At 43.7% G+C, this 25,144-nt stretch overlaps 2 protein-coding genes across 4 annotated transcripts in view; one reads left to right on the top strand and one right to left on the bottom strand.

Annotated features, from left to right (window-relative positions):
- The window catches only part of LOC146754857 (receptor-type tyrosine-protein phosphatase T-like), a 433,855-nt gene that overhangs the window by 340,886 nt on the left and 67,825 nt on the right, over positions 1 to 25,144 (bottom strand). The window lies entirely within an intron of this gene.
- LOC146754858 (uncharacterized) lies at positions 6,866 to 7,961 on the top strand. Its single transcript, XM_085526662.1, is given in 3 exon segments — positions 6,866 to 7,122; positions 7,125 to 7,490; positions 7,493 to 7,961. Coding segments are annotated over 3 exon segments (816 nt in total). The 5' UTR covers positions 6,866 to 7,035; the 3' UTR covers positions 7,856 to 7,961.

The following is a 25,144-nucleotide window of genomic DNA, read 5'->3' as shown; positions in this document are numbered from 1 at the left end:
AGTATGCCAGCTCTTCCTTCAGCTCAAGTTCCTCACAGTTCTCAACAAATTTTGCAGTCAGTGCCATGCTACTTATTTAATTGTTCGCTTCCTCTTACAGAATGCAGTTTAATATGCTATTAGGAAAGTCATTTGGGCAATCCTTTGTTAACCTTCTGCCACATTTGACTATTTTCTATCTTCAGTAGCCTTCAAATCCCAAACAGAATTTTAACCCTCCCATGAGGATTACTTTATTTAATAAACTCTCGGGAGGTATTTCAAAAGCTTTGAAATCCCTGGTAAATCCAGTTTTTAATCCATTATTACACTGGCATTGAAGAAATTTCTGTAAATTAGAACGTCATAGTGCTCTGCTGGTTAGTCTGTCATGCTGGATTCACCTAAGTGGATTCATCTATTTGTTATTGTTTTAATCGTTTTTACCTCCAAGCTTTCTAGGATCATCTCTTTTTCTTTATGTTAAAGAAAGAGACTCCTGGCTCTTCTCTTCAGTAGCCAATTAAGCAGCTGTGAAAAAGCACATTAGCAAATCAAGTCCTTCCCCTAAAAAATTCCTCAGAGAATTATGAAGTTTTCTTGTTTGTTACTAAAACCACAAGTGGTTGTTTGACCAAGAATCAAAGAAGGAAAAAAAACCTCCCCCCACACCTCCCAAGAGAAAAAAAAAAAAAAAAGCTAGTGCAAAGTAATCAGTTAGGTTACCTGAAGTGTAGATTTCTGTACCTAAAAAAGAACCCAATTACTGATATTCTGATTCTAGCTGACTCATCAGTCCTCAATTCCCGCAGCCAGGAGATTTAAATAAACTTAGAATCTCTTATTACCTTAGTCTGAAATTATCTTTCTACCCCAATTTCAAGTGTCTGTACTAGACCTCAAAGTTATTCTTAATAGGCTCTTTTTATTATTTAATTATTTTTTAAAGTGGAATGTTATTTTTATCTTCAAAGGGACAGCAATGATAAGATTGAATCTGAGTGGGTAAGGATCCAGGAGAAGACCAACAGGGCGAACATCCAGGTGGGGGTCTGTTAAAGACAACCTAATCGGGATGAAGAGACAGACAAGGCATTTCTGTGAACAGCTGGCACAGGCTGTATGATTGCCAGCCCTTGTTCTCATTGAGGACTTTAACTTCCCCTGATAAATACTGGAAATATAACGCTGCACATTAATCTAGACCCACAGTCTAGGAGGCTTCTAGAAGTTATGGAAGACAAACTTCACAGCTGGTAAGAGTGCCTACCAGGGGAGGTGCACTCCTAGACCTGGTGTTCACAAACAGAAGAACTGATGGAGATGTGGAGGCCAGGAGCTGTCTTATGCAGAGCAATCCCGCAATGGTAGAGTTCTCTATTCTTGGGGAAGGGCTAATGAGAATCTCCATCGTTTACTGGATGCAGATGGGTACCTGACCACTCAGGATAATGGCAGCCCATGGCTGGCATCAGTACCCTCTTTGCTGGGTAAAGAACTGGCTGAACACCAGGCCCAGAGAGTGGTGGTGAACAGAGTTAAATCCAACTGGTGACCAGGCACTAGTGGTGCTCCCCAGGGGTTCAGTACTGTGGTCTGTCCTGTTTAAGATCTTTATTGATGACCTGGATGAAAGGATTGAGTGCACTCTCAGTAAGTTTGCAGATGACACCAAGTCATCTTTTATGATTCTATGACTTATTTGCTTTATTCCATGGCAGCCCTAACAATCTCTCTTAGTTCATACTTTCAGTCTTCAAAGATGCCACCAAATGTAGCAACGCTTGAATAAACTTACTTCAGTGTAAGGACAAACAGTAGCATGGTTTCCTACACATAACCCTTCTTAATTCTTCAATTGGAACAGCAAGATAAAAAAACCTAAAACTCTGTGCGAGACAGCCTTGAAACAACATAAGTATCGAGACTTGAATGGAGGGCTGGGCAATTACAGCAGAACGTTTAAGATGGCCAAGAGGTAAAGTGAAAAATTCAGTTGTATTTTTAGAACATGAAGGAAGTTTTCAGTACTGGCATGAGTTCAAAAGGAAACAGATTTTTCCATAGGCAAAGCTCCCCCTTACCATTCCATGAGCACGCTGTTGAAACAGGCTGTAAACACTTTAGGTAGAAAGAACTCAAATTAAAACATACTTGAGCGGTTTTCTCAGGTTCTGATACTGCTCTAAATGAAGCAGACAAATAAAGCTCCTCCTGAACTCAGCACGATCAGGATCAGGGCCAAATTATTAACAAGCATCTTTCTGAGTAGGATTATCTATCTTTGAAAAATAATTGCTCCTCGTGGCCTTGCAAACAAATGAGCAATTTCTGTAGGACTTACACCGAGCTAACTAGAATTTCCACAAATTCATGCAAACAAACTAGCATTCCAAGCATGGGGACACAATTAAGCTTTCAGGCTTTCAGTTTTCCCATTAATCTCTATTACAGAAATGTACTCTGGAATCCTATTTCTATGCCTCCTGATTTAATATATTGAACTCTATTATTGCAGCTGCAGGAAGCTCTCAAGTCAACACCCTGGCAGAGATTTTGGGATGGAGATTTCTCTAGCATCCACATTCTGCTCCATTTTAGAAATAAGAAAATGCCTCAAAATGCGTAAGTCAGTTTTTTTTCCTCTGGTGATCATGTACAACATAAAACGTATCACTTTTAAACTTGTATTTATTAGCATTACTTACGCTTATAACATGATCCAAAAACATAGGCAGTTACATAGGCAAACACATAGTAAAAATATCAGAGGGATCTTAGGACTTCTTCCCTTTCTAGAGGCCACTTTCACTTTGACTGCAAGCAGCATAACTCTATGTGTGCTACAGCAGGGTCAGCATGCATTATTCTGCCCACAGGCACTGGGATGGCAGTCTACCCACAGGTGAAGACTTACAGAATAAATTAGGAAGTTCATACCCCAGGGGAACGATTGTTAAAATAAGCTCAGCATTTCTGACAGCCATGCAACGGTGTTTCTACTCTTGAGGTTTTATGGATGCTCAATTGAAATAACTTGCTTAGCTTGCTCACAGCTGCCATTCACAAGGAGCGCTGATCTACAAAATGCAGCATGGTGAGCAACCTCATGAAACCCATTAGATTTTCCTTTAAATGTCAGTGTACGTACAGGTAGCCTATTGGATCATCGGGCTAATCAGTTTTTCAAGGCAGTGGTATTGTGTTTGGATAGCACATGCATTTCTCAAGCAATCAAGATTACTCAGTTTTTAGTTTTATTTTTTAAGAGCATTTAAACTGTCTTCTGTAGTTACTTGTTAAAGCACTGAGACGCACTGGAATGCAGAGCCCAGTACCCAAAAGCTGACTGTGGAATACTGCCTGAAGTTTACCATCTTTGAGCCAGCGATACACAACAACATGGAGGTACTGCAACCAAACGTCAAGAGCCCAGTGTTGTTACACGCACAGAGCTGTTCCCTTCCCAGCTCTGAACTGAAAGGAATAGAGAATATACTACATTAAAAAAACATTGTCTAGAAGAGCAGTAAAAATGATAACAGCTTAAAACACAGTCCATGCTCAGATTGGCTCTGTATCCGTATCATTTTCAGCAGCTGGGGAGGAAAAGTACCCAAAACAGACAACTGCTGCTTGTGATATAAACATAAAAACTACATTTAAAAACAAATAAATAAATAAACACAAACCCCAAGCTCTTTTCCATTTGTTTAGTCTTTCCTCTTACTTTTGGTATTCAGAACACCATGATGTGAGCCCCCAGAGGAATGGAATTTGAGCAGTCCTGCTGCCTGACAATTTCCTTTGCTATTTTGCCTCCTCATACTGTAAAGGAAGAATCCAATTTCCAAACCTACAGACAGTTCATTTAAAACACATCTTTCCATTTTGAATGTGTACCACTTGCAGCTTGTGCTTTGAGGACACACAATTATGTTTCACCCTAGTAAGGCAAAGGCTCAGCATATTCCACTAAAACTGGTAACAGGCTGAAGGTTTACATTTTCAACATAGATAACTTGATGAAAGTCTGATTTCACAGCGCTGTGAAACACATACCGTATGCTGAGTGCAAACTTTCCTCCAAGAGATCTTTCTGAATTCCATCCTGTTTTAATTTCCTCCTAACGTATTCTATTCAGAACGCTTTTACTTTAAACAGTTCAAGATTTTAGTTGTTCTATTTACAATAAGGCATAAAGGAATTAACAAGAACTGAGATCATTTGCTCCATTTCTATTTTGCATTCACACAGCCTCCATCCAGGGTGCTAATTTGGTAGAACAGTGGAGGATGATTTCCTCCTGCTCACAGAACCGCTTAGACTCAGCATGCAACAATTTGCCTATCAAACAGTTTGTTAAGAGCTGAAGGGTATATATTGCTCATCTTACTCTAATTCTCTTGGCCATGAGCACACTTATTTTTTCCGTAGTATTTTCAATATGGCTCAATACAATAGTAGATTTTAACTTCTTTCCATTTAGGAAACTACCAAATGACTCTATGTCATATGCAATGGTGCTAGAAATAAAATATCCAGAAGTATCTAAAATTCCAGATAGTACCAGTGCCATAAGGGTACACACAACTAAGGATTTGTACCAAACTCTGACAATGTCAGTGAAAGCACAGCACTTTAAATACGGCATTCACGCTGCCTACAGCTCCAGATACCTTTAAATCACGTGAAGTACAACAATTATGATTTCCAAAAGCCTGGTACATCTTGATTTCTGCATTCTCAACCCATACATGTGCTGCATGACATGATTTCATGCATTCAACCACACAATTGTATGGCAATTGTAGACATGCTTGTAGCATGTAAAGCCTTTGGTATAGCAACGCATTTGCAGCTCTGAAAAGGCGTGGATTTTAATTACTCATCAATCTTTTGAAGATGTTCTTACTACTTTGACGTTTAAGATGCTCTACAGATCAGTCAAGGTACAAGCCTTAATAAGGCTCTGAAGGTTTTCTTAACCTTTACCAGAAGTGTTGTCTCATTTTTAGCAATGGAAGTCACCAAAGCATGAAGAAAAGCTTACCTCAAAGACCTAAGGAAAAAAACTGAAAGAAAGATTATGCATTGCATATATTATGCAAACATGACCATTGAAAATGTATTACACAGTTTTTCTCTCCTTCTGAATTAGAGTGAGCTGATTTTCCAACCATATCTAACACGAAAACAGATTTTCATAGAAAAGATAACTCTCTAAAACATTGTTTTCCTTCCTCAGCATATAGTGGATGAGCATTACATGCAGAAGGACATGGGAACGTCAAGACAAGGAAAGGCAGGCCTTGCCACCCAGCCTCCAGGACAGCTTGCAAAGGCCTCTGCTGCAGAGAACATTCTCCCATAAATCATAAGTAGTACTGAAGCTACACATTTGATGTTGTATTTTTCTATTCTCAGCTACTGTAGTCCAGACTATCCCTAATAACTTCTTGAACTATATCCTACAATGCACAGTTTTCAGTACACAAAGCTGATACAAGGAAAGATTCCATTATGACAAGGGTGGCCAAACATTAGAACAAGCCTCCTACAGAGATGCTGACGCCCTGGGCATGTCAGTATTCAAGAGACACTCCAATGCCCTCACAAATTTGTTTCATCCCTAAAGAGGCCAAGAAGCTTTTTAAGTAGGTCCCTGCCAACTGAACCATTCTGTTCTATTCAGGGGAGACAACAGAACCAAGGCACCTTGGTCAAAGGTGGCTGCACTGACAGGGCTTGGATTTCTTGAATTCACTCCTCATACCACAGCTGTTTAATTACTGGAGTCAACAAATATCTATGCCAAAACACTTACTTTGCTCAGGATGATGAAATAGCCAAGGTAACGTAACAAAATACATATATTTGCAGAATGCTTTTATGCACTACTTGAATCTTTGTACAAAGCAGACCCTAGTATTTACAGCAGCCATGACTTGTGCTTGCTGGAAGGATGTGTTAGGGATTCCCTCAGGAATTAGAGGATACAAAATGATCCCCATACTCTTGATTCTGGTTACATGTCATATCACAGCTTACAGCCATGTTACATCTTCCACACAGCTCAATAAGGACTTAAACTCCTATCTGTTAAAAATCTAATCACCAGCTTACTCTTGAGTTCTGACATGCTACCAGAGGATGCAGAGGATTTCAGAAGCAAAGGTCACACTCCAAGCTCATCCTATTCAATGCAAGCTATGAGAACAGCTCCAAAAGTAAGGCCTCCTATTTTATTACGTTGGCCCAGGAAATCAGAGGCAGATATTGGTGGTATTGGTATCCTGGGTTGAAGTTTTGTGACAAATTCCCACCAGCCACCAAGGATTTGAAACTTCAACTTCAATGTTTAAAAACAACAAACCTACAAACACCGTTCCCCATTGGTTCCCCTAGAACCTGTACCAAGAAATTACCATCAAGCCATTTTTAGGACCCTCCTGGACCTGTTTTATACCAGCTGTGTGATATTCACCCTTAACATCTGGCAAGTTGAAGTAATCATAAGGACAAGAGCACCTGATGCACAGGTACCTCTCAGGTCCTTAAAGAATACATCATCAGTGTCATCATCCCAGAAGGGTGGCAACACTTCACTTCCTCTCCCACAACTGCCCTGCCTATCGCTGATGAAGTTCCAGTAACCGTCCATCATGACACAACAGGCACAGGGCTCTTCCCAACACATTTTGCTAATGCCAATGACACTGCAGCTATGGGACAGTGCCAAGACTTCCAGCTGCTCTACCTACTTACACCTGCTGTGTGCACTGGTGTATAAATGTTTCAAATGCGCTCCACTGTACCCAGAACTCATGCAAATGACTGAAGGATCTCAATAGCATGCACTGCTTCAAAGTTTGTTGGCTTGTCTGTTTATTACTGTGAGCTGGTTTTATTTCTATTCATCTTTCAGATTATATGCAACCTCCATCCCCATTGAAAACTATGGCTGCTCTCAGGCCATTGCCTCCCCACGCCCAACACAGCCATGTTTTGGTCACCATGGGACATTCTAACGGTCACACTGCCACAGCTTTCTGATGTCACAAACCACCTCCCTGACAACCGCTATAAATACAGGGACCCTGACAACAGAACATCAGTCCTTAGTCGACTCGCGACTTGGTGACACACTTGTGGCCCGAGGAGCAACTCAAAGTCATTTCCCACCTTCCGTGTTGTCCCTCGTGGAGGAGGATGGATCCTCCTCCACCAAAGAAGCGGCGGCTTCAGGGGAGCAGCAGCAAACCTGAGCCGATGGATGTCGATCCACCAGACAGCAGCGTCGAGCCCATGGAGGTGGACATCCCTCTGCAGGAGGAACCCATGGAGGTGGATCCACCTCCATCGAGGCAGGGCAGACACTCCAACATCGTGTCTGCCTGGCGACGCTGCTACCTCCATCGGCGGCGCACCAGGGGCTCTCCATTTCCATCTTGGCGTTGAAATGGCACCATCCGCCAGAGAGCCCCTGCGCCAGCTGCTGCTCCCTGCCGCCCTTTCTTCCCCGCCCTCCATCCTCAGCCTTCCCCAAGACCTCTCACCTCTTCTTCCCCTAACTCTGAGGAGACGGGAAGGACTGGCACTGCTGTCCCAGAAGCTGCTGCGCCGGGACAAGACAAGGAGTCCAACAGATGGCTTTCAGCTTCCTGCAGCCTCCAGCTGAGCCCTGACAAGAGGGCAGGACTGGGACTGGTGTCCTCTCAGCTGCTGCACCACCACAGCACGAGGAGTCCAGCGGACGGCCCCGAGCTCCCTGCGGCCTCCAGGCGCTGGCACAGAAGCTACAGAGGCGGCTGTTCCTTTGGAGAAGCAGAGGACTTGGCTTTGGACGGGAAGAAGGGCTCAAGGGCAACATGAAGTTCCACCGCAGTTGCTCCACTAGGACTTCTGTTTCAACACTGGGCCACAACCGATTTAAAAGGACAACACAAAGTAATAACAATAAAAACCTGAGCAATTCTTAAAAAAGCAAAAACAGTCTGTGCCTCTCCATGTGGGTACTTGAGGGTCTGCCTGGGGACTCCCGTGTCCCCTCTTGCTCTACCCAGTGGGAATGGCTCTGCCCCACAGGGTGAGGGCCCAATCCAGGTCTCAGTGCTGGGTAGGAGCCTGGGCACACAGCAGCCCAGGGCAGGCTGCGGGCACGGCCTGTGCTCAGCGCTGGGCACAGAAAGCCAAGAAGGGGGGATGGAAGGCAGCGAGGAACTGTTGCAGATGCCATGGAACTAAACAGGAGGCATTACTTTCAGAGCAGCAGAATCTGAGTTGTTCTGCTGCCTCTTCTCAGAAGCCAGATGCCTTCCTTGTCCCATAAGGCCAGATGTTCTGCTTATAGCAGTGACACAAAAACAAAGCAAAGATGAAACTGTTAGTCAGTGGAACATTGATCTCAGCAAGGGTGATCATATTCTTGGTAGAATGAATAAAATCACTGACATTCTACTAGTATGAAATGTCTTTCAAAGTGGGGAGCAAGTCTACAGAAAAAAAAAATGCTGAAGCATTGCATTAGAATCCCGGCCCGTTTTACCAGCTCCCCGTTCTGGATCACCTTTCCACACCACTCTGCACTGCAAACCCTTGTAATACGATTGGAAATGCTTTGCACTGCTCTTTCTGCACACATGCAAGTGGGGTTTTGAGGAAGCAATGTCAAAGGCTATCCTGGCATTAACTAAATTATTTTTCCTGTTAGGTCACCGGTTTGTGAAGAAGCATGGATTTATCTTGCACTGTCAATACAGGTATTTTTCTACTTGATGAATAAATCATTAGGGATAACAATAACCAAGTGCCATTATTTACATTTACAAGAAGAACTTTCAAGGCTGACACTGTCTAATTTCAAAATGATAATTCATAGACTTGATTTTCTATTTTCTTTGGGGCTTCTGCCTCACCTTGTTAACACATGGAACATGCACACACACAACGACCTTCCACACTGATTAATGTAACAAAATACATATATTTGCAGAATGCTTTTATGCACTACTTGAATCTTTGTACAAAGCAGACCCTAGTATTTACAGCAGCCATGACTTGTGCTTGCTGGAAGGATGTGTTCGAGATTCCCTCAGGAATTAGAGGTTACAAAATGATCCCCATGCTCTTGATTCTGGTTATGTGTCATATCACTGCATACAGCCATGTTACATCTTCCACACAGCTCAATAAGGACTTAAACTCCTATCTGTTAAAAATCTAATCACCAGCTTACTCTTGAGTTCTGACATGCTGCCAGAGGATGCAGAGGATTTCAGAAGCAAAGGTCACACTCCAAGCTCATCCTATTCAATGCAAGCTATGAGAACAGCTCCAAAAGTAAGGCCTCCTATTTTATTACGTTGGCCCAGGACATCAGAGGCAGATATTGGTGGTATTGATATCCTGGGTTGAAGTTTTGTGACAAATTCCCACCAGCCACCAAGGATTTGAAACTTCAACTTCAATGTTTAAAAGCAACAAACCTACAAGCACCATTCCCCATTGGTTCCCCTAGAACCTGTACCAAGAAATTACCATCAAGCCATTTTTAGGACTCTTCTGGACCTGTTTTATAGCAGCTGTGTGGTATTCACCCTTAACATCTGGCAAGTTGAAGTCATCGTAAGGACAAGAGCACCTGATGCACAGGTACCTCTCAGGTCCTTAAAGAATACATCATCAGTGTCATCATCCCAGAAGGGTGGCAACACTTCACTTCCTCTCCCACAACTGCCCTGCCTGTCTCTGATGAAGTTCCAATAACCGTCCATCATGACACAACAGGCACAGGGCTCTTCCCAACACATTTTGCTAATGCCAATGACACTGCAGCTATGGGACAGTGCCAAGACTTCCAGCTGCTCTACCTACTTCCACCTGCTGTGTGCACTGGTATATAAATGTTTCAAATGTGCTTCACTGTACCCAGAACTCATGCAAATGACTGAAGGATCTCAATAGCATGCACTGCCTCAAAGTTTGTTGGCTTGTCTGTTTATTACTGTGAGCTGGTTTTATTTCTATTCATCTTTCAGATTATATGCAACCTCCATCCCCATTGAAAACTATGGCTGCTCTCAGGCCATTGCCTCCCCACGCCCAACACAGCCATGTTTTGGTCACCATGGGACATTCTAACGGTCACACTGCCACGGCTTTCTGATGTCACAAACCACGTCCCTGACAACCGCTATAAATACAGGGACCCTGACAACAGAACATCAGTCCTTAGTCGACTCGCGACTTGGTGACACCCTTGTGGCCCAAGGAGCAACATATAAAGTCCCTTCACACCTTTTGTGTTGTCCCTCGTGGAGGAGGATGGATCCTCCTCCAGCAAAGAAGCGGCGGCTTCAGGGGAGCAGCAGCAAACCTGAGCCGATGGATGTCGATCTACCACAGAGCAGCGTCGAGCCCATGGAGGTGGACATCCCTCTGCAGGAGGAACCCATGGAGGTGGATCCACCTCCATCGAGGCAGGGCAGGCACCCCAACATCGTGTCTGCCTGGCGACGCTGCTACCTCCATCGGCGGCGCACCAGGGGCTCTCCATTTCCATCTTGGCGTTGAAATGGCACCATCCGCCAGAGAGCCCCTGCGCCAGCTGCTGCTCCCTGCCGCCCTTTCTTCCCCGCTCTCCATCCTCAGCCTTCCCCAAGACCTCTCACCTCTTCTTCCCCTAACTCTGAGGAGACGGGAAGGACTGGCACTGCTGTCCCAGAAGCTGCTGCGCCGGGACAAGACAAGGAGTCCAACAGATGGCTTTCAGCTTCCTGCAGCCTCCAGCTGAGCCCTGACAAGAGGGCAGGACTGGGACTGGTGTCCTCTCAGCTGCTGCACCACCACAGCATGAGGAGTCCAGCTGACGGCCCCGTGCTCCCTGCGGCCTCCAGGCGCTGGCACAGAAGCTACAGAGGCGGCTGTTCCTTTGGAGAAGCAGAGGACTTGGCTTTGGACGGGAAGAAGGGCTCAAGGGCAGCATGAAGGTCAACCGCAGTTGCTCCATTAGGACATTTGTTTCAACACTGGGCCACAACCGATTTAAAAGGACAACACAAAGTAATAACAATAAAAACCTGAGCAATTCTTAAAAAAGCAAAAACAGTCTGTGCCTCTCCATGTGGGTACTTGAGGGTCTGCCTGGGGACTCCCGTGCCCCCTCTTGCTCTCCCCAGTGGGAACAGCTCTTCCTCACAGGGTGAGGGCCCAGTCCAGGTCTCAGTGCCAGGTAGGAGCCTGGGCACACGGCAGCCCAGGGCAGGCTGCAGGTACGGCCTGTGCTCAGCGCTGGGCACAGAAAGCCAAGAAGGGGGGATGGAAGGCAGCGAGGAACTGTTGCAGATGCCATGGAACTAAACAGGAGGCATTACTTTCAGAGCAGCAGAATCTGTGTTGTTCTGCTGCCTCTTCTCAGAAGCCAGATGCCTTCCTTGTCCCATAAGGCCAGATGTTCTGCTTATAGCAGTGACACAAAAACAAAGCAAAGATGAAACTGTTATCCACTTGAACATTGATCTCAGCAAGGCTGATCATACGCTTGGTAGAATGAATAAAATCACAGACATTTTACTAGTATGAAATGTCTTTCAAAGAGGGGAGCAAGCCTACAGAAAAATAACACTGAAGCATTGCAGTATAAACCCAGCCCTTTTTACCAGCTCCCCATTCTGGATCACCTTTCCACACCATTCTGCTCTGCAAACCCTTGTAATACGATTGGAAATGCTTTGCACTGCTCTTTCTGCACACATGCAAGTGGGGTTTTGAGGAAGCAATGTCAAAGGCTATCCTGGCATTAACTAAATTCTTTTTCCTGTTAGGTCACCTGTTTGTGAAGAAGCATGGATTTATCTTGCACTGTCAATACAGGTATTTTTCTACTTGATGAATAAATCATTAGGGATAACAATAACCATGTCCCATTATTTATATTTACAAGAAGGACTTTCAAGGCTGACACTGTCTAATTTCAAAAAGATAATTCATAGACTTGATTTTCTATTTTCTTTGGGGCTTCTGCCTCATCTTGTTAACACATGGAACATACACACACACAACGACCTTGCACACTGATTAACGTAACAAAATACATATATTTGCAGAATGCTTTTATGCACTACTTGAATCTTTGTACAAAGCAGACCCTAGTATTTACAGCAGCCATGACTTGTGCTTGCTGGAAGGATGTGTTCGAGATTCCCTCAGGAATTAGAGGTTACAAAATGATCCCCATGCTCTTGATTCTGGTTACGTGTCATATCACTGCTTACAGCCATGTTACATCTTCCACACAGCTCAATAAGGACTTAAACTCCTATCTGTTAAAAATCTAATCACCAGCTTACTCTTGAGTTCTGACATGCTACTAGAGGATGCAGAGGATTTCAGAAGCAAAGGTCACAATCCAAGCTCATCCTATTCAATGCAAGCTATGAGAACAGCTCCAAAAGTAAGGCCTCCTATTTTATTATGTGGCCCAGGACATCAGAGGCAGATATTGGTGGTATTGATATCCTGGGTTGAAGTTTTGTGACAAATTCCCACCAGCCACCAAGGATTTGAAACTTCAACTTCAATGTTTAAAAGCAACAAATCAACAAGCACCGTTCCTAATTTGTTCCCATAGAACCTGTACTAAGAAATTACCATCAAGCCATTTTTAGGACTCTCCTGGACTTGTTTTATACCAGCAGTGTCATATTCACCCTTAACATCTGGCAAGTTGAAGTCATTGTAAGGACAAGAGCACCTGATGCACAGGTACCTCTCAGGTCCTTAAAGAATACATCATCAGTGTCATCATCCAAGAAGGGTGGCAACACTTCACTTTCTCTCCCACAACTGCCTTGCCTGTCTCTGATGAAGTTCCAGTAACCGTCCATCATGACACAACAGGCACAGGGCTCTTCCCAACACATTTTGCTAATGCCAATGACACTGCAGCTATGGGACAGTGCCAAGACTTCCAGCTGCTCTACCTACTTCCACCTGCTGTGTGCACTGGTGTATAAATGTTTCAAATGTGCTTCACTGTACCAAGAACTCAAGGAAATGACTGAAGGATCTCAATAGCACACACTGCCTCAAAGTTTGTTGGCTTGTCTGTTTATTACTGTGAGCTGGTTTTATTTCTATTCATCTTTCAAATTATATGCACACTCCATCCCCATTGAAAACTATGGCTCCTCTCAGGCCATTGCCTCCCCATGCCCAACACAGCCATGTTTTGGTCACCATGGGACATTCTAACGGTCACACAGCCATGGCTTTCTGATGTCACAAACCACCTCCCTGACAACCACTATAAATACGGGGACCCTGACAACAGAACATCAGTCCTTAGTCGACTCGCGACTTGGTGACACCCTTGTGGCCGAAGTAGCAACATATAAAGTCCCTTCAAACCTTTTATGTTGTCCCTCGTGGAGGAGGATGGATCCTCCTCCACCAAAGAAGCGGCGGCTTCAGGGGAGCAGCAGCAAACCTGAGCCGATGGATGTCGATCCACCACAGAGCAGCGTCGAGCCCATGGAGGTGGACATCCCTCTGGAGGAGGAACCCATGGAGGTGGATCCACCTCCATCGAGGCAGGGCAGGCACCCCAACATCGTGTCTGCCTGGCGACGCTGCTACCTCCATCGGCGGCGCACCAGGGGCTCTCCATTTCCATCTTGGCGTTGAAATGGCACCATCCGCCAGAGAGCCCCTGCGCCAGCTGCTGCTCCCTGCCGCCCTTTCTTCCCCGCCCTCCATCCTCAGCCTTCCCCAAGACCTCTCACCTCTTCTTCCCCTAACTCTGAGGAGATGGGAAGGACTGGCACTGCTGTCCTACAAGCTGCTGCACCGGGACAAGACAAGGAGTCCAACAGATGGCTTTCAGCTTCCTGCAGCCTCCAGCTGAGCCCTGACAAGAGGGCAGGACTGGGACTGGTGTCCTCTCAGCTGCTGCACCACCACAGCACGAGGAGTCCAGCGAACGGCCCCGAGCTCCCTGCGGCCTCCAGGCGCTGGCACAGAAGCTACAGAGGCGGCTGTTCCTTTGGAGAAGCAGAGGACTTGGCTGTGGATGGGAAGAAGGGCTCAAGTGCAGCACCAAGGTGCACTGCAGTTGCTCCACTGGGACTTTTGATTCCACAATGGGCCACAACCGATTTAAAAGGTCAACACAAAATAATAACAATAAAAACTTAAGCAATTCTTAAAAAAGCAAAACCAGTCTGTGCCTCTCCATGCGGGTACTTGAGGGTCTGCCTGGGGACTCCCGTGTCCCCTTCTGCTCTCCCCAGTGGGAATGGCACTGCCCCGCAAGGTGAGGGCCCAGTCCAGGTCTCAGTGCTGGGTAGGAGCCTGGGCACACAGCAGCCCAGGGCAGGCTGCGGGCACGGCCTGTGCTCAGCGCTGGGCACAGAAAGCCAAGAAGGGGGGATGGAAGGAAGTGAGGAACTGTTGCAGATGCTATGGAACTAAACAGGAGGCATTACTTTCAGAGCAGCAGAATTTGAGCTGTTCTGCTGCCTCTTCTCAGAAGCCAGATGCCTTCCTTGTCCCATAAGGCCAGATGTTCTGCTTATAGCAGTAACACAAAAACAAAGCAAAGATGAAACTGTTAGTCAGTGGAACACCAATCTCAGCAAGGGTGATCATATGCTTGGAAGAATGAATAAAATCACTGACATTTTACTAGTATGAAATGTCTTTCAAAGAGGGGAGCAAGTCTACAGAAAAAAAAAAAAAAAATGCTGAAGCATTGCATTAGAATCCCAGCCCTTTTTACCAGCTCCCCATTCTGGATCACCTTTCCACACCATTCTGCTCTGCAAACCCTTGTAATACGATTGGAAATGCTTTGCACTGCTCTTTCTGCACACATGCAAGTGGGGTTTTGAGGAAGCAATGTCAAAGGCTATCCTGGCATTAACTAAATTCTTTTTCCTGTTAGGTCACCTGTTTGTGAAGAAGCATGGATTTATCTTGCACTGTCAATACAGGTATTTTTCTACCAGATGAATAAATCATTAGGGATAACAATAACCAAGTCCCATTATTTACATTTACAAGAAGAACTTTCAAGGCTGACACTGTCTAATTTCAAAATGATAATTTATAGACTTGATTTTCTATTTTCTTTGGAGCTTCTGCCTCATCTTGTTAACACATGGAACATACACACACACAACGACCTTGCACACTGATTAACGTAACAAAATACATATATTTGCAGAATGCTTTTATGCACTACTTGAATCTTTGTACAAAGCAGACCCTAGTATTTACAGCAGCCATGACTTGTGCTTGCTGGAAGGATGTGTTCGAGATTCCCTCAGGAATTAGAGGTTACAAAATGATCCCCATGCTCTTGATTCTGGTTACGTGTCATATCACTGCTTACAGCCATGTTACATCCTCCACACAGCTCAATAAGGACTTAAACTCCTATCTGTTAAAAATCTAATCACCAGCTTACTCTTGAGTTCTGACACGCTACCAGAGGATGCAGAGGATTTCAGAAGCAAAGGTCACACTCCAAGCTCATCCTATTCAATGCAAGCTATGAGAACAGCTCCAAAAGTAAGGCCTCCTATTTTATTATGTGGCCCAGGTCATTAGAGGCAGATATTGGTGGTATTGATATCCTGGGTTGAAGTTTTGTGACAAATTCCCAACCACCACCAAGGATTTGAAACTTCAACTTCAGTGTTTAAAAGGAACAAATCTACAAGCACCGTTCCTAATTGTCATCTACCATGGCCTATGGTAGATGACACTTCACTTTCTCTCCCACAACTGCCCTGCCTGTCTCTGATGAAGTTCCAGTAACCGTCCATCATGACACAACAGGCACAGGGCTCTTCCCAACACATTTTGCTAATGCCAATGACACTGCAGCTATGGGACAGTGCCAAGACTTCCAGCTGCTCTACCTACTTCCACCTGCTGTGTGCACTGGTGTATAAATGTTTCAAATGTGCTTCACTGTACCAAGAACTCAAGGAAATGACTGAAGGATCTCAATAGCACACACTGCCTCAAAGTTTGTTGGCTTGTCTGTTTATTACTGTGAGCTGGTTTTATTTCTATTCATCTTTCAAATTATATGCACCCTACATCCCCATTGAAAGCTATGGCTGCTCTCAGGCCATTGCCTCCCCACGCCCAACACAGCCATGTTTTGGTCACCATGGGACATTCTAATGGTCACACTGCCATGGCTTTCTGATGTCACAAACCACCTCCCTGACAACCGCTATAAATACAGGGACCCTGACAACAGAACATCAGTCCTTAGTAGACTCGCGACTTGGTGACACCCTTGTGGCCCAAGGAGCAACATATAAAGTCCCTTCACACTTTTTGTGTTGTCCCTCGTGGAGGAGGATGGATCCTCCTCCACCAAAGAAGCGGCGGCTTCAGGGGAGCAGCAGCAAACCTGAGCCGATGGATGTCGATCCACCACAGAGCAGCGTCGAGCCCATGGAGGTGGACATCCCTGTGGAGGAAGAGCCCATGGAGGTGGATCCACCTCCATCGAGGCAGGGCAGGCACCCCAACATCGTGTCTGCCTGGCGACGCTGCTACCTCCATCGGCGGCGCACCAGGGGCTCTCCATTTCCATCTTGGCGTTGAAATGGCACCATCCGCCAGAGAGCCCCTGCGCCAGCTGCTGCTCCCTGCCGCCCTTTCTTCCCCGCCCTCCATCCTCAGCCTTCCCCAAGACCTCTCACCTCTTCTTCCCCTAACTCTGAGGAGACGGGAAGGACTGGCACTGCTGTCCTACAAGCTGCTGCACCGGGACAAGACAAGGAGTCCAACAGATGGCTTTCAGCTTCCTGCAGCCTCCAGCTGAGCCCTGACAAGAGGGCAGGACTGGGACTGGTGTCCTCTCAGCTGCTGCACCACCACAGCACGAGGAGTCCAGCGAACGGCCCCGAGCTCCCTGCGGCCTCCAGGCGCTGGCACAGAAGCTACAGAGGCGGCTGTTCCTTTGGAGAAGCAGAGGACTTGGCTTTGGACGGGAAGAAGGGCTCAAGGGCAGCATGAAGGTCCACCGCAGTTGCTCCATTGGGACTTTTGTTTCAACACTGGGCCACAACCGATTTAAAAGGACAACACAAAGTAATAACAATAAAAACCTGAGCAATTCTTAAAAAAGCAAAAACAGTCTGTGCCTCTCCATGTGGGTACTTGAGGGTCTGCCTGGGGACTCCCATGTCCCCTCTTGCTCTCCCCAGTGGGAATGGCTCTGCCCCGCAGGGTGATGGCCCAGTCCAGGTCTCAGTGCTGGGTAGGAGCCTGGGCACACAGCAGCCCAGGGCAGCCTGCGGGCACGGCCTGTGCTCAGCGCAGGGCACAGAAAGCCAAGAAGGGGGGATGGAAGGCAGCGAGGAACTGTTGCAGATGCCATGGAACTAAACAGGAGGCATTACTTTCAGAGCAGCAAAATCTGAGTTGTTCTGCTGCCTCTTCCAAGAAGCCAGATGCCTTCCTTGTCCCATAAGGCCAGATGTTCTGCTTATAGCAGTGACACAAAAACAAAGCAAAGATGAAACTGTTAGTCAGAGGAACATTGATCTCTGCAAGGGTGATCATATGCTTTGTAGAATGAATAAAATCACTGACATTCTACTAGTATGAAATGTCTTTCAAAGAGGGGAGCAAGTCTACAGAAAAAAAAAATGCTGAAACATTGCATTAGAATCCCAGCCCTTTTTACCAGCTCCCCATTCTGGATCACCTTTCCACACCATTCTGCTCTGCAAACCCTTGTAATACGATTGGAAATGCTTTGCACTGCTCTTTCTGCACACATGCAAGTGGGGTTTTGAGGAAGCAATGTCAAAGGCTATCATGTCATTAACAAGATTCTTTTTCCTGTTAGGTCACCTGTTCAACAACAGGTCATGGAGGTGCTCCTTGTGAAATGCTGGCAGAGCAGAATGGATGCCAGCTGCAATCCTGGCACAGCTATTCAGCTAACTTAATCATAAAGATATTGTTTTGAAACAAACAAAAGAAATAATAAACGTACCAACTATACTAGCTCAGAAGTCACTACTATGAGAAGGTGGTGAGCAGAATTTCCTGAGTGATTTACTCTGTAACATGGAAACTGTTGTTTATGAATTATTCACAAACCTAACTTGACACCTATCAATTTTCTTGGGGTTTCTAATAGTTTGGATTCTGTTTGTGGCATTTTTCAGCTGATGGGTTACTCACTGTTCATTTCTACTCATCACAACTCGTGCCTCCAAGCAACAAAGTCTATTTCTGGATCAGATCACTGAGCCTTTAATGAGCAAGGAACAACTGCTTCCAACATAAATAGCAAACACCATACTGCTCTTTTTTTCCTCCAGGTAGGCAATGCAGTTCTCAATAGCACCCATTTGCCCCAGTCTCCAAGCTTCAGCCCCCAAGAGCCCCCAAACATATTCATTCACACCACAACTGATTTCCCAATCTTTCTCTTGCTTCCAGTTTGTATTTCATTTGGCCTGATTGAGACAATATGACAAACACTCTCAGAAGTGGAAGAGAAACATCAACATCAGCCCAGGGCAGGCAGCCTTTGGCAGCAACACCAGACACAGCGTGAAAGCTGATTTTGATTGGACTGTACCAGTTGTGAGAGATTTGCAGGAAAAAAAAAAACAAAACCTCTGTATTTCAATATTCTGAACCAATCCTTTCCTTTAGATGCAGAAAACAGACAGAAGCCTCATCATAATAGCAGACTCAAACTGAAAAAAAATATATAACCACTGATGCATAGGTAACAAAAGCACAGCAACCATATTCCCAATGTATGCGGACAGCTCTGCCTTCAAAGAATTTCAGTTTAAAAACATTAGTATGATTAGTGCTTTATTTTACTCGTAAACATTCTGAATTTGGAAGTTATATCCTCAATAACCTGTAAATTATTTAGAAGTATTTTTATTTTAAGGAATTTCTTGTCTGAAACAGTGACAGAAAATGTTTTATTTAGTGCTCAATGCAAAATCTGCTTCAAGGACTCTTTAAGCCGTGGGCCTCAAGCAAGCTACAGAGACCCAGTAAGAAACTGGCCTCAACTGCTCTTCTAATCCTTAGGGATTTTAGACAGCAGCATGTCTACATTGCAAGTATCTCTACCATCATCATCTCATAGCAACATCAAAAGCACCATGTCAGCTCAAAAAAAGAGTGATCAAGCGTGGAAGTTTTGCTTAATGGCCATTTGAAAACAACTGCTGGCATGTATTGCTGGTGTTGTTCTAAAACCTACATAATAGTTTCTCAAGTAATTTCTAATACATTTCTAAATAGCTGTTTAAAACATTAAACTTGTCATGTAGCCCATGTCTCAACAGAGACAGCTGAGAAAGCATGAGAAGATTAAGCTGTTAAGGGTTAAATATGTCCATCCAAGGTGATTCCTTCCACAAACACCACAGGTCCTTTCTACACTTCAGGACAAGACAAACAACTCTGTGCTTGTCTACATCTTTAAATCTTGCATTATATCATGTCACTTTTTAGTTTTGTACATGGTTTAGAGCATTCAACTTGGCTATAAAGTCACAAACAACGCCTCTGGCAACCTAAGTCCTATTTCTATAAAACACACATGGATATCTGCCTCCTGTAACATTTTGTTCTTCTGCAATTTTATTTTTTGCTCAGCTCTAATGTTGCTTTTTAACAGCTATGGCTAAGATATCCAATAAAGTGAGACCAAGCAGCAGTAAAAAAAAAAAGAACCAAAAAAAACCCAACGGCAACATAGTTCAATTAAATCTACGAGAGTCCAGCTCCAGTGAAGCAAGACACACTGTACTTGCATGTGATAAAGTGTGACCCTCTAAAATTCCTAATTCCTGCAGCTGTTGCTGTAAGAGGAATTCAGCCTCTGATGGTTTGCTGAAGTCAAGGACTGAGGTTGTGAAGAGAAACTAGGCAGCGTTTCCACCTTTTGTGCAAAACCAAATACACGAACATTGCTTTAAGTGGAGTGACAGAAACATTCACAAATTAAATGAAAGCATTTTCACTGGAATGGAAAAAAAAAAATCCAACAACTCTGTGCCATTATCTTCTCTCCATGAGCTGATGCATCAGAAAGTACAGCATGAGGTATAACAAAGCTCCAGAGAGTACAGAGTCTTTCTGCTTAAGGCACAAAGTAAAAGAGTCCAGGTGGCACAGTAAATTGAAGCATCAGTTTCTCTACAAGATATGCAGAATAAGTTGCAGGTGAAGAAGAACTAACATCCTGAATGTTACTTGTTTACTTCCAGAACTGGTTTCAATGCCATCCAAGACACCTGGACAGTCATTTTTATACTGCAAGTATCAATTTCTCTCATTACTTGAATTACCTCAAATATGCGCAGTTATAAAAAACAAAAAAAAATTTAAAAAAAACACAGAAAAACCCATTACAAACAGGCAGAAGACAAAATTAAGTAAACATGGGATACAAACTGAACACAAGATAGTAAATTCTCCTGAGCATTCAAAGCAAATTACTTTATCCTAATGTTTTAAATGGGTTTTATTGATTTATCTCACTGTTGCTCTAATTTCATATTTAAAGTTCTTCCCCATCTCATTTACTTTCCGCATAGACTCTCTCATGCAGTTTGCTATCAGCTCTCAGAACCTGTAGTGGATTACACTGATGATACATACCATATGCTGAAGTAGAAGTTATTCAAATCCTTTGCAACATTTAGAAAGTGCTAAGATATTACAACGTTTGAAAAGCACTGGGAATGAGAAGGCAGGTTGCAGAATGGGAAGTTCTTTCCTTGGGAAAACAAGTACATCTGATAGAGGCACTCCCTTCAAGACATAAATTCTCAACTGATAAAAACCAGCCAGGCTCCAAGAGAACTAAAGCACCATGTGGAAATCTGGCCTATTGGTTAAGAGGGGAAAAGAAAAACAACCAAGAAATAAATGATGGCAACAAAACCACACAATCAGAAAAGCCCACAAATTTCCACTTCAATTTGCTGTAAGGATACAATGCTGCCTTCATTATCTGCAAAGATCATTTGCCTCAAAGCAAGCACAAACCTTCAACACTTCTCAAGTGTATTTCTTTTCTAGTTAATTGGGAATTAAAACCTCACGCCAATTGGTAGACATCATATGGCAAAGAGGCACCATGAAGTTCATGCCATGTAGCGGTAAACATCCAATTTTTCCCTTAAAAATTATTCTGAGGACCAATTCATTCATCCTGGCTTTCACCAAAAGCCTACCTAGAAGAGACGAAGTCACACTGAGTGATTAAGCAGCACTCCCTGCTGAAGGACTTTCCAAAACTAAAAATTCCAGGGAGAAACAAGTGCACTTCTATGTTCACCATATACAGGACCAAACTGAGCAAATTCCTGTCAGAAGAGATGATGTTTGCCTGATTGATAGAAGAACTTTGACATTTCTTCCTGCAGTAAACCAATCCTCCAAAGAGATACGATGAAACAGAAAAGAACGTTTACATTGGATATCACCTCAGAGCAAGATCAATTTAATCTGTGAACATCACCTGTGGGAAACAACAGAATACCCACCACCAGAGTCACGTCAATGGGAAGGGTGCAGAAGATGGAAGATATTCCCATTGCCATTGTCCAAAGAACTGGGTCACTGACGGTACCAGTTTTCAGTCTCTATCAAATATTACTGACTTCACGCTGTAGTAATTGCATGCTTGATAGAACCCTCCCACAGATTTCAATATGTGCATTTGCAGCATACCTTTTGGAAAAACTGATGGCTTCATGAATAAAAATAAGTATTTAGGTTTTGCCTGCAAGAATTCGTTTGGCAACACTGGGTTTTTTTTTCAGATGCAAAAATCCATATTTATAACTTAGTTCTATTTACCATGATAACTACTGAAATTCTCACTCGACCAAGACAAAAATCATTGCTTCAGGACAGAGCAATGTTTTTAGAGTCTGAAAAACATCACCTGCACAACCAAGGTGTTGAAAATGTTGACCTGTTAGAGCAGCAAGTATCTAGGCAAGCTAATGAGCAGACTGCTTTTTAGTCAAAGTAACACCAAAAAAATCCACAAAATACGACTGTTCAGCGAGAACATGACTTGTCAAATACAGAACGTACCAAACTTTGTTTTGATGATGAGTATAGTTTAAATTGACACCTAGTAGTATAATTAGAGCAAGTCATCAATTAAAAATATAGCAGAAAACAGAAAAAAATAGTAGTACTGTGTATGATGCTCTACATACTGAACTAAATGTGGACAAAGCTGAAATGTGGTTTGGATCCTTTGCCTTCAGCTCTGCTGTGCGTTGTTCAGTCACTAGCACAGCAATACATATTGTTCTTCCCTAATAAAGTTCTGTGCCTGGGGAAGGCTGAGTAAAAAAACAGGATTAATGCAATCTCTGAAGAACTAGAAGGGTTAACCAAGCTATAAGTGCTAAAGAGCTAGGACTGACCAACAGTGCAGCCGGAAATTATCTTGAGGCAATACAGTTTCAATCTCATTCATCTTAAATTAAAATGAGCGTGTTTCACTAGAAGCTTTTATTCCACTGGAGAATGACTTCATCTCTAGCTTTTTAGAGAAGATTCTGTGTTCTTGTTCCAAAAGTCTAACTGCTGCAGATATTGAGCAAGGTGCAAACAATCCAGAGTGCTTACTAACTTCGATTTGCAGAAGCTGTTTTTGGGCTGAGATGTCTGTGTCTTCAGAAGAGCGTCTACTAAGAAAAAAGAAATAGAGTATTTCATGTGTAAAACTGTCAAGCAACAGAGACTTTGGGGGAAGGTCCAGCTAAACAGCAAGGTCAACTGGATGCTCATTTTCCACATAACTTCAGTATCCTCCTCTTCTTTCACTCTTTAGCCTGGACTTTCATGAACAATCCCAGTAGTCAGTTACTCTCTACTCTCTAACTCCATTCCAGTGATGTTAGGAGGAGTTAGATGTATAAAGCTCTTTTTCAAAGCAAGTCTGGAAAATTTTTATGGGGGACTGAAGGGCTGCTGGAAAACCACTTTTCTCCCCACACTCTGAAAGTTAAAACTTAGCTAATGTTTTAAAATTGCTTGGAGCATTTACCCTACTCTTCTTGAAAGTCTATTTGATGCATTACTCTTTAAGGAAATGTGGTTAAATTAATGTGCATGGCCCCCTCTCACTTTTAGTTCACAGCTCCTTGTTCCTAAATGCATCACCAGCTCAAGTATTCTTGTAGCATCTGCTCATTTTATTCCAAGCACATTCTTATAATTCAACAAGGCCCTCTGTTGATCACTTTCCTTCTCTGTTTTCTCAATGCTATTAAAATATTATTTTCCTGTTCTCTCATAATACTTTCAGATCCTCAGGACCCCAGACCACTTCAGTTTGACCTTTGCTGAATCCTCATCTCTCTTCTAACAGCTTCTCTATAATGGGGTAAGCTCCACTAAGTACAGTCATCCAGCAGCTATGAAGATACCTTTTGGCTTTTCACTACTTCTGTGTATCCACTGCAGAATTTGTTTGCTTTTCATTGTGCTTTTAATACTGCCAAGCAGCGCATTAAAGGCATCAGCTTTATCCTTTATAATCCCCTTTTTTTTTTTTCTATTACTGCCTTTGTGTGCTTGTACTTACACTGTTGTTTTTCAGCTTTTTGTGTTTTATTTCCTTACATTTGTCCAGAAATCACAAATCAATTCTTGTCCTAATCTCTTGGCAGGAACAAATTCTGATCCTTTTTTCCTTCTTTTGATTATAAATACCATTTTTTCTTTTCTTTAAACACTCTGGGTCTGTATTTTCAGCACCCTGCTACATTTTCATATGTCAGAAGATTCCATAGACCAGTTCTAGGACTGATCATTTTGACAACTTCATATGCTACGAAGACCTAATACATATACTTAATCCCAGCTCACATAGTTACTTCAGATCTCCATGGATATTTCTATGGAATAATAATAGTTCCTTTAATGCACACAAACAAGAACCTTCATTCCAGAGGCTGATGCAATTCTCTTTCCTCCTCCTACGGTCATTATCCTTTTATCTCCAGCCTTATACAGAACTAAATACACTGTTTATGTTGCCTACTCGGTCCTGATTCAAGATTCAATTCAACAACTATTCTCTTCTTGCATTTAATATCTCCCTCTGCATCTAGATTGGAAGTCACCTTTCAGGTATTGGAAGAGAACAATAAGGTCTCCCCTCAGCCTCCTTTTCCCCAGACTAAACAGCCCCAGTTCCCTCAGTTGCTCCTCGTAGGCAACGTTCTCCAAACCCCTCACAAGCTTTGTTGCCCTTCTTTGGACCTGAGTGTCCTTTCTTTACTGAGGTTCCCAAAACTGAATACAGCACTCGAGGTGAGGCCTCACCAGTGCAGAGTACTGGGCAGGATGACTTCCCTAGTCCTGCTCATCACACCACTCCTGATACAAGCCAGGATGCCATTGGCCTTCTTGGCCACCTGTGCACACTGCTGGTTCATATTCAGCTGACTGTCCATCAGCACACCAAGGTCCCTTTCCATCACGCAGCTTTCCAGCCATTCCTCCCAAAGCCCACAGGGTTGCCTGGGGTTGTTAAGACCAGAATGCAGGACCAGACATTTGGCCCTATTGAAACTCATACAGTTTACCCTGTCCCATCAATCCAGCCTATGCAGGTCCCTCTGTAGTGCCTTTCTCCCCTCTGGCAGATCCCAACATGGCATCATCTGCAGACTGAGGGTGCACTCAACCCCCTCATCAAGATCATTAATAAAGATGTTAAATAGAAGCATCCCCAGCACCGAGCCCTGGGGAACAATGCATTATAAAACACACTGATTGTGATATAAGAAACCTGTCTGCGGGCTCTTACAATATGATTAGGAATTATGTTAGCAGTACATGGTATCTTATTGCACATACTTAAAACAGTCCATGGCTACAAATAAATGCTTTATAGGTAACATTCTCTGAAGTACTTAATATATATGTATATTTAAGATACCAGTAGGATTTACATTTCAAAACACTGAGTTATATATATGAGGGTGGGATTGAAGTACCTGAATTCCTTGAACACTCTGCAGATTTCTATGAGATTTTTCAGCTGATAAAGAAAAAATTCTAACTGCCTCCAAGTACCAACTAAAGCTATTCAGTATATTCTGCATA

This window comes from Coturnix japonica, chromosome 37, assembly GCF_054131305.1.
Source record: "Coturnix japonica strain WE chromosome 37, WE-NBRP24, whole genome shotgun sequence".
In the NCBI taxonomy this organism is placed as follows: domain Eukaryota; kingdom Metazoa; phylum Chordata; class Aves; order Galliformes; family Phasianidae; genus Coturnix; species Coturnix japonica.
This window is presented reverse-complemented; position numbering and strand designations above follow the sequence as displayed.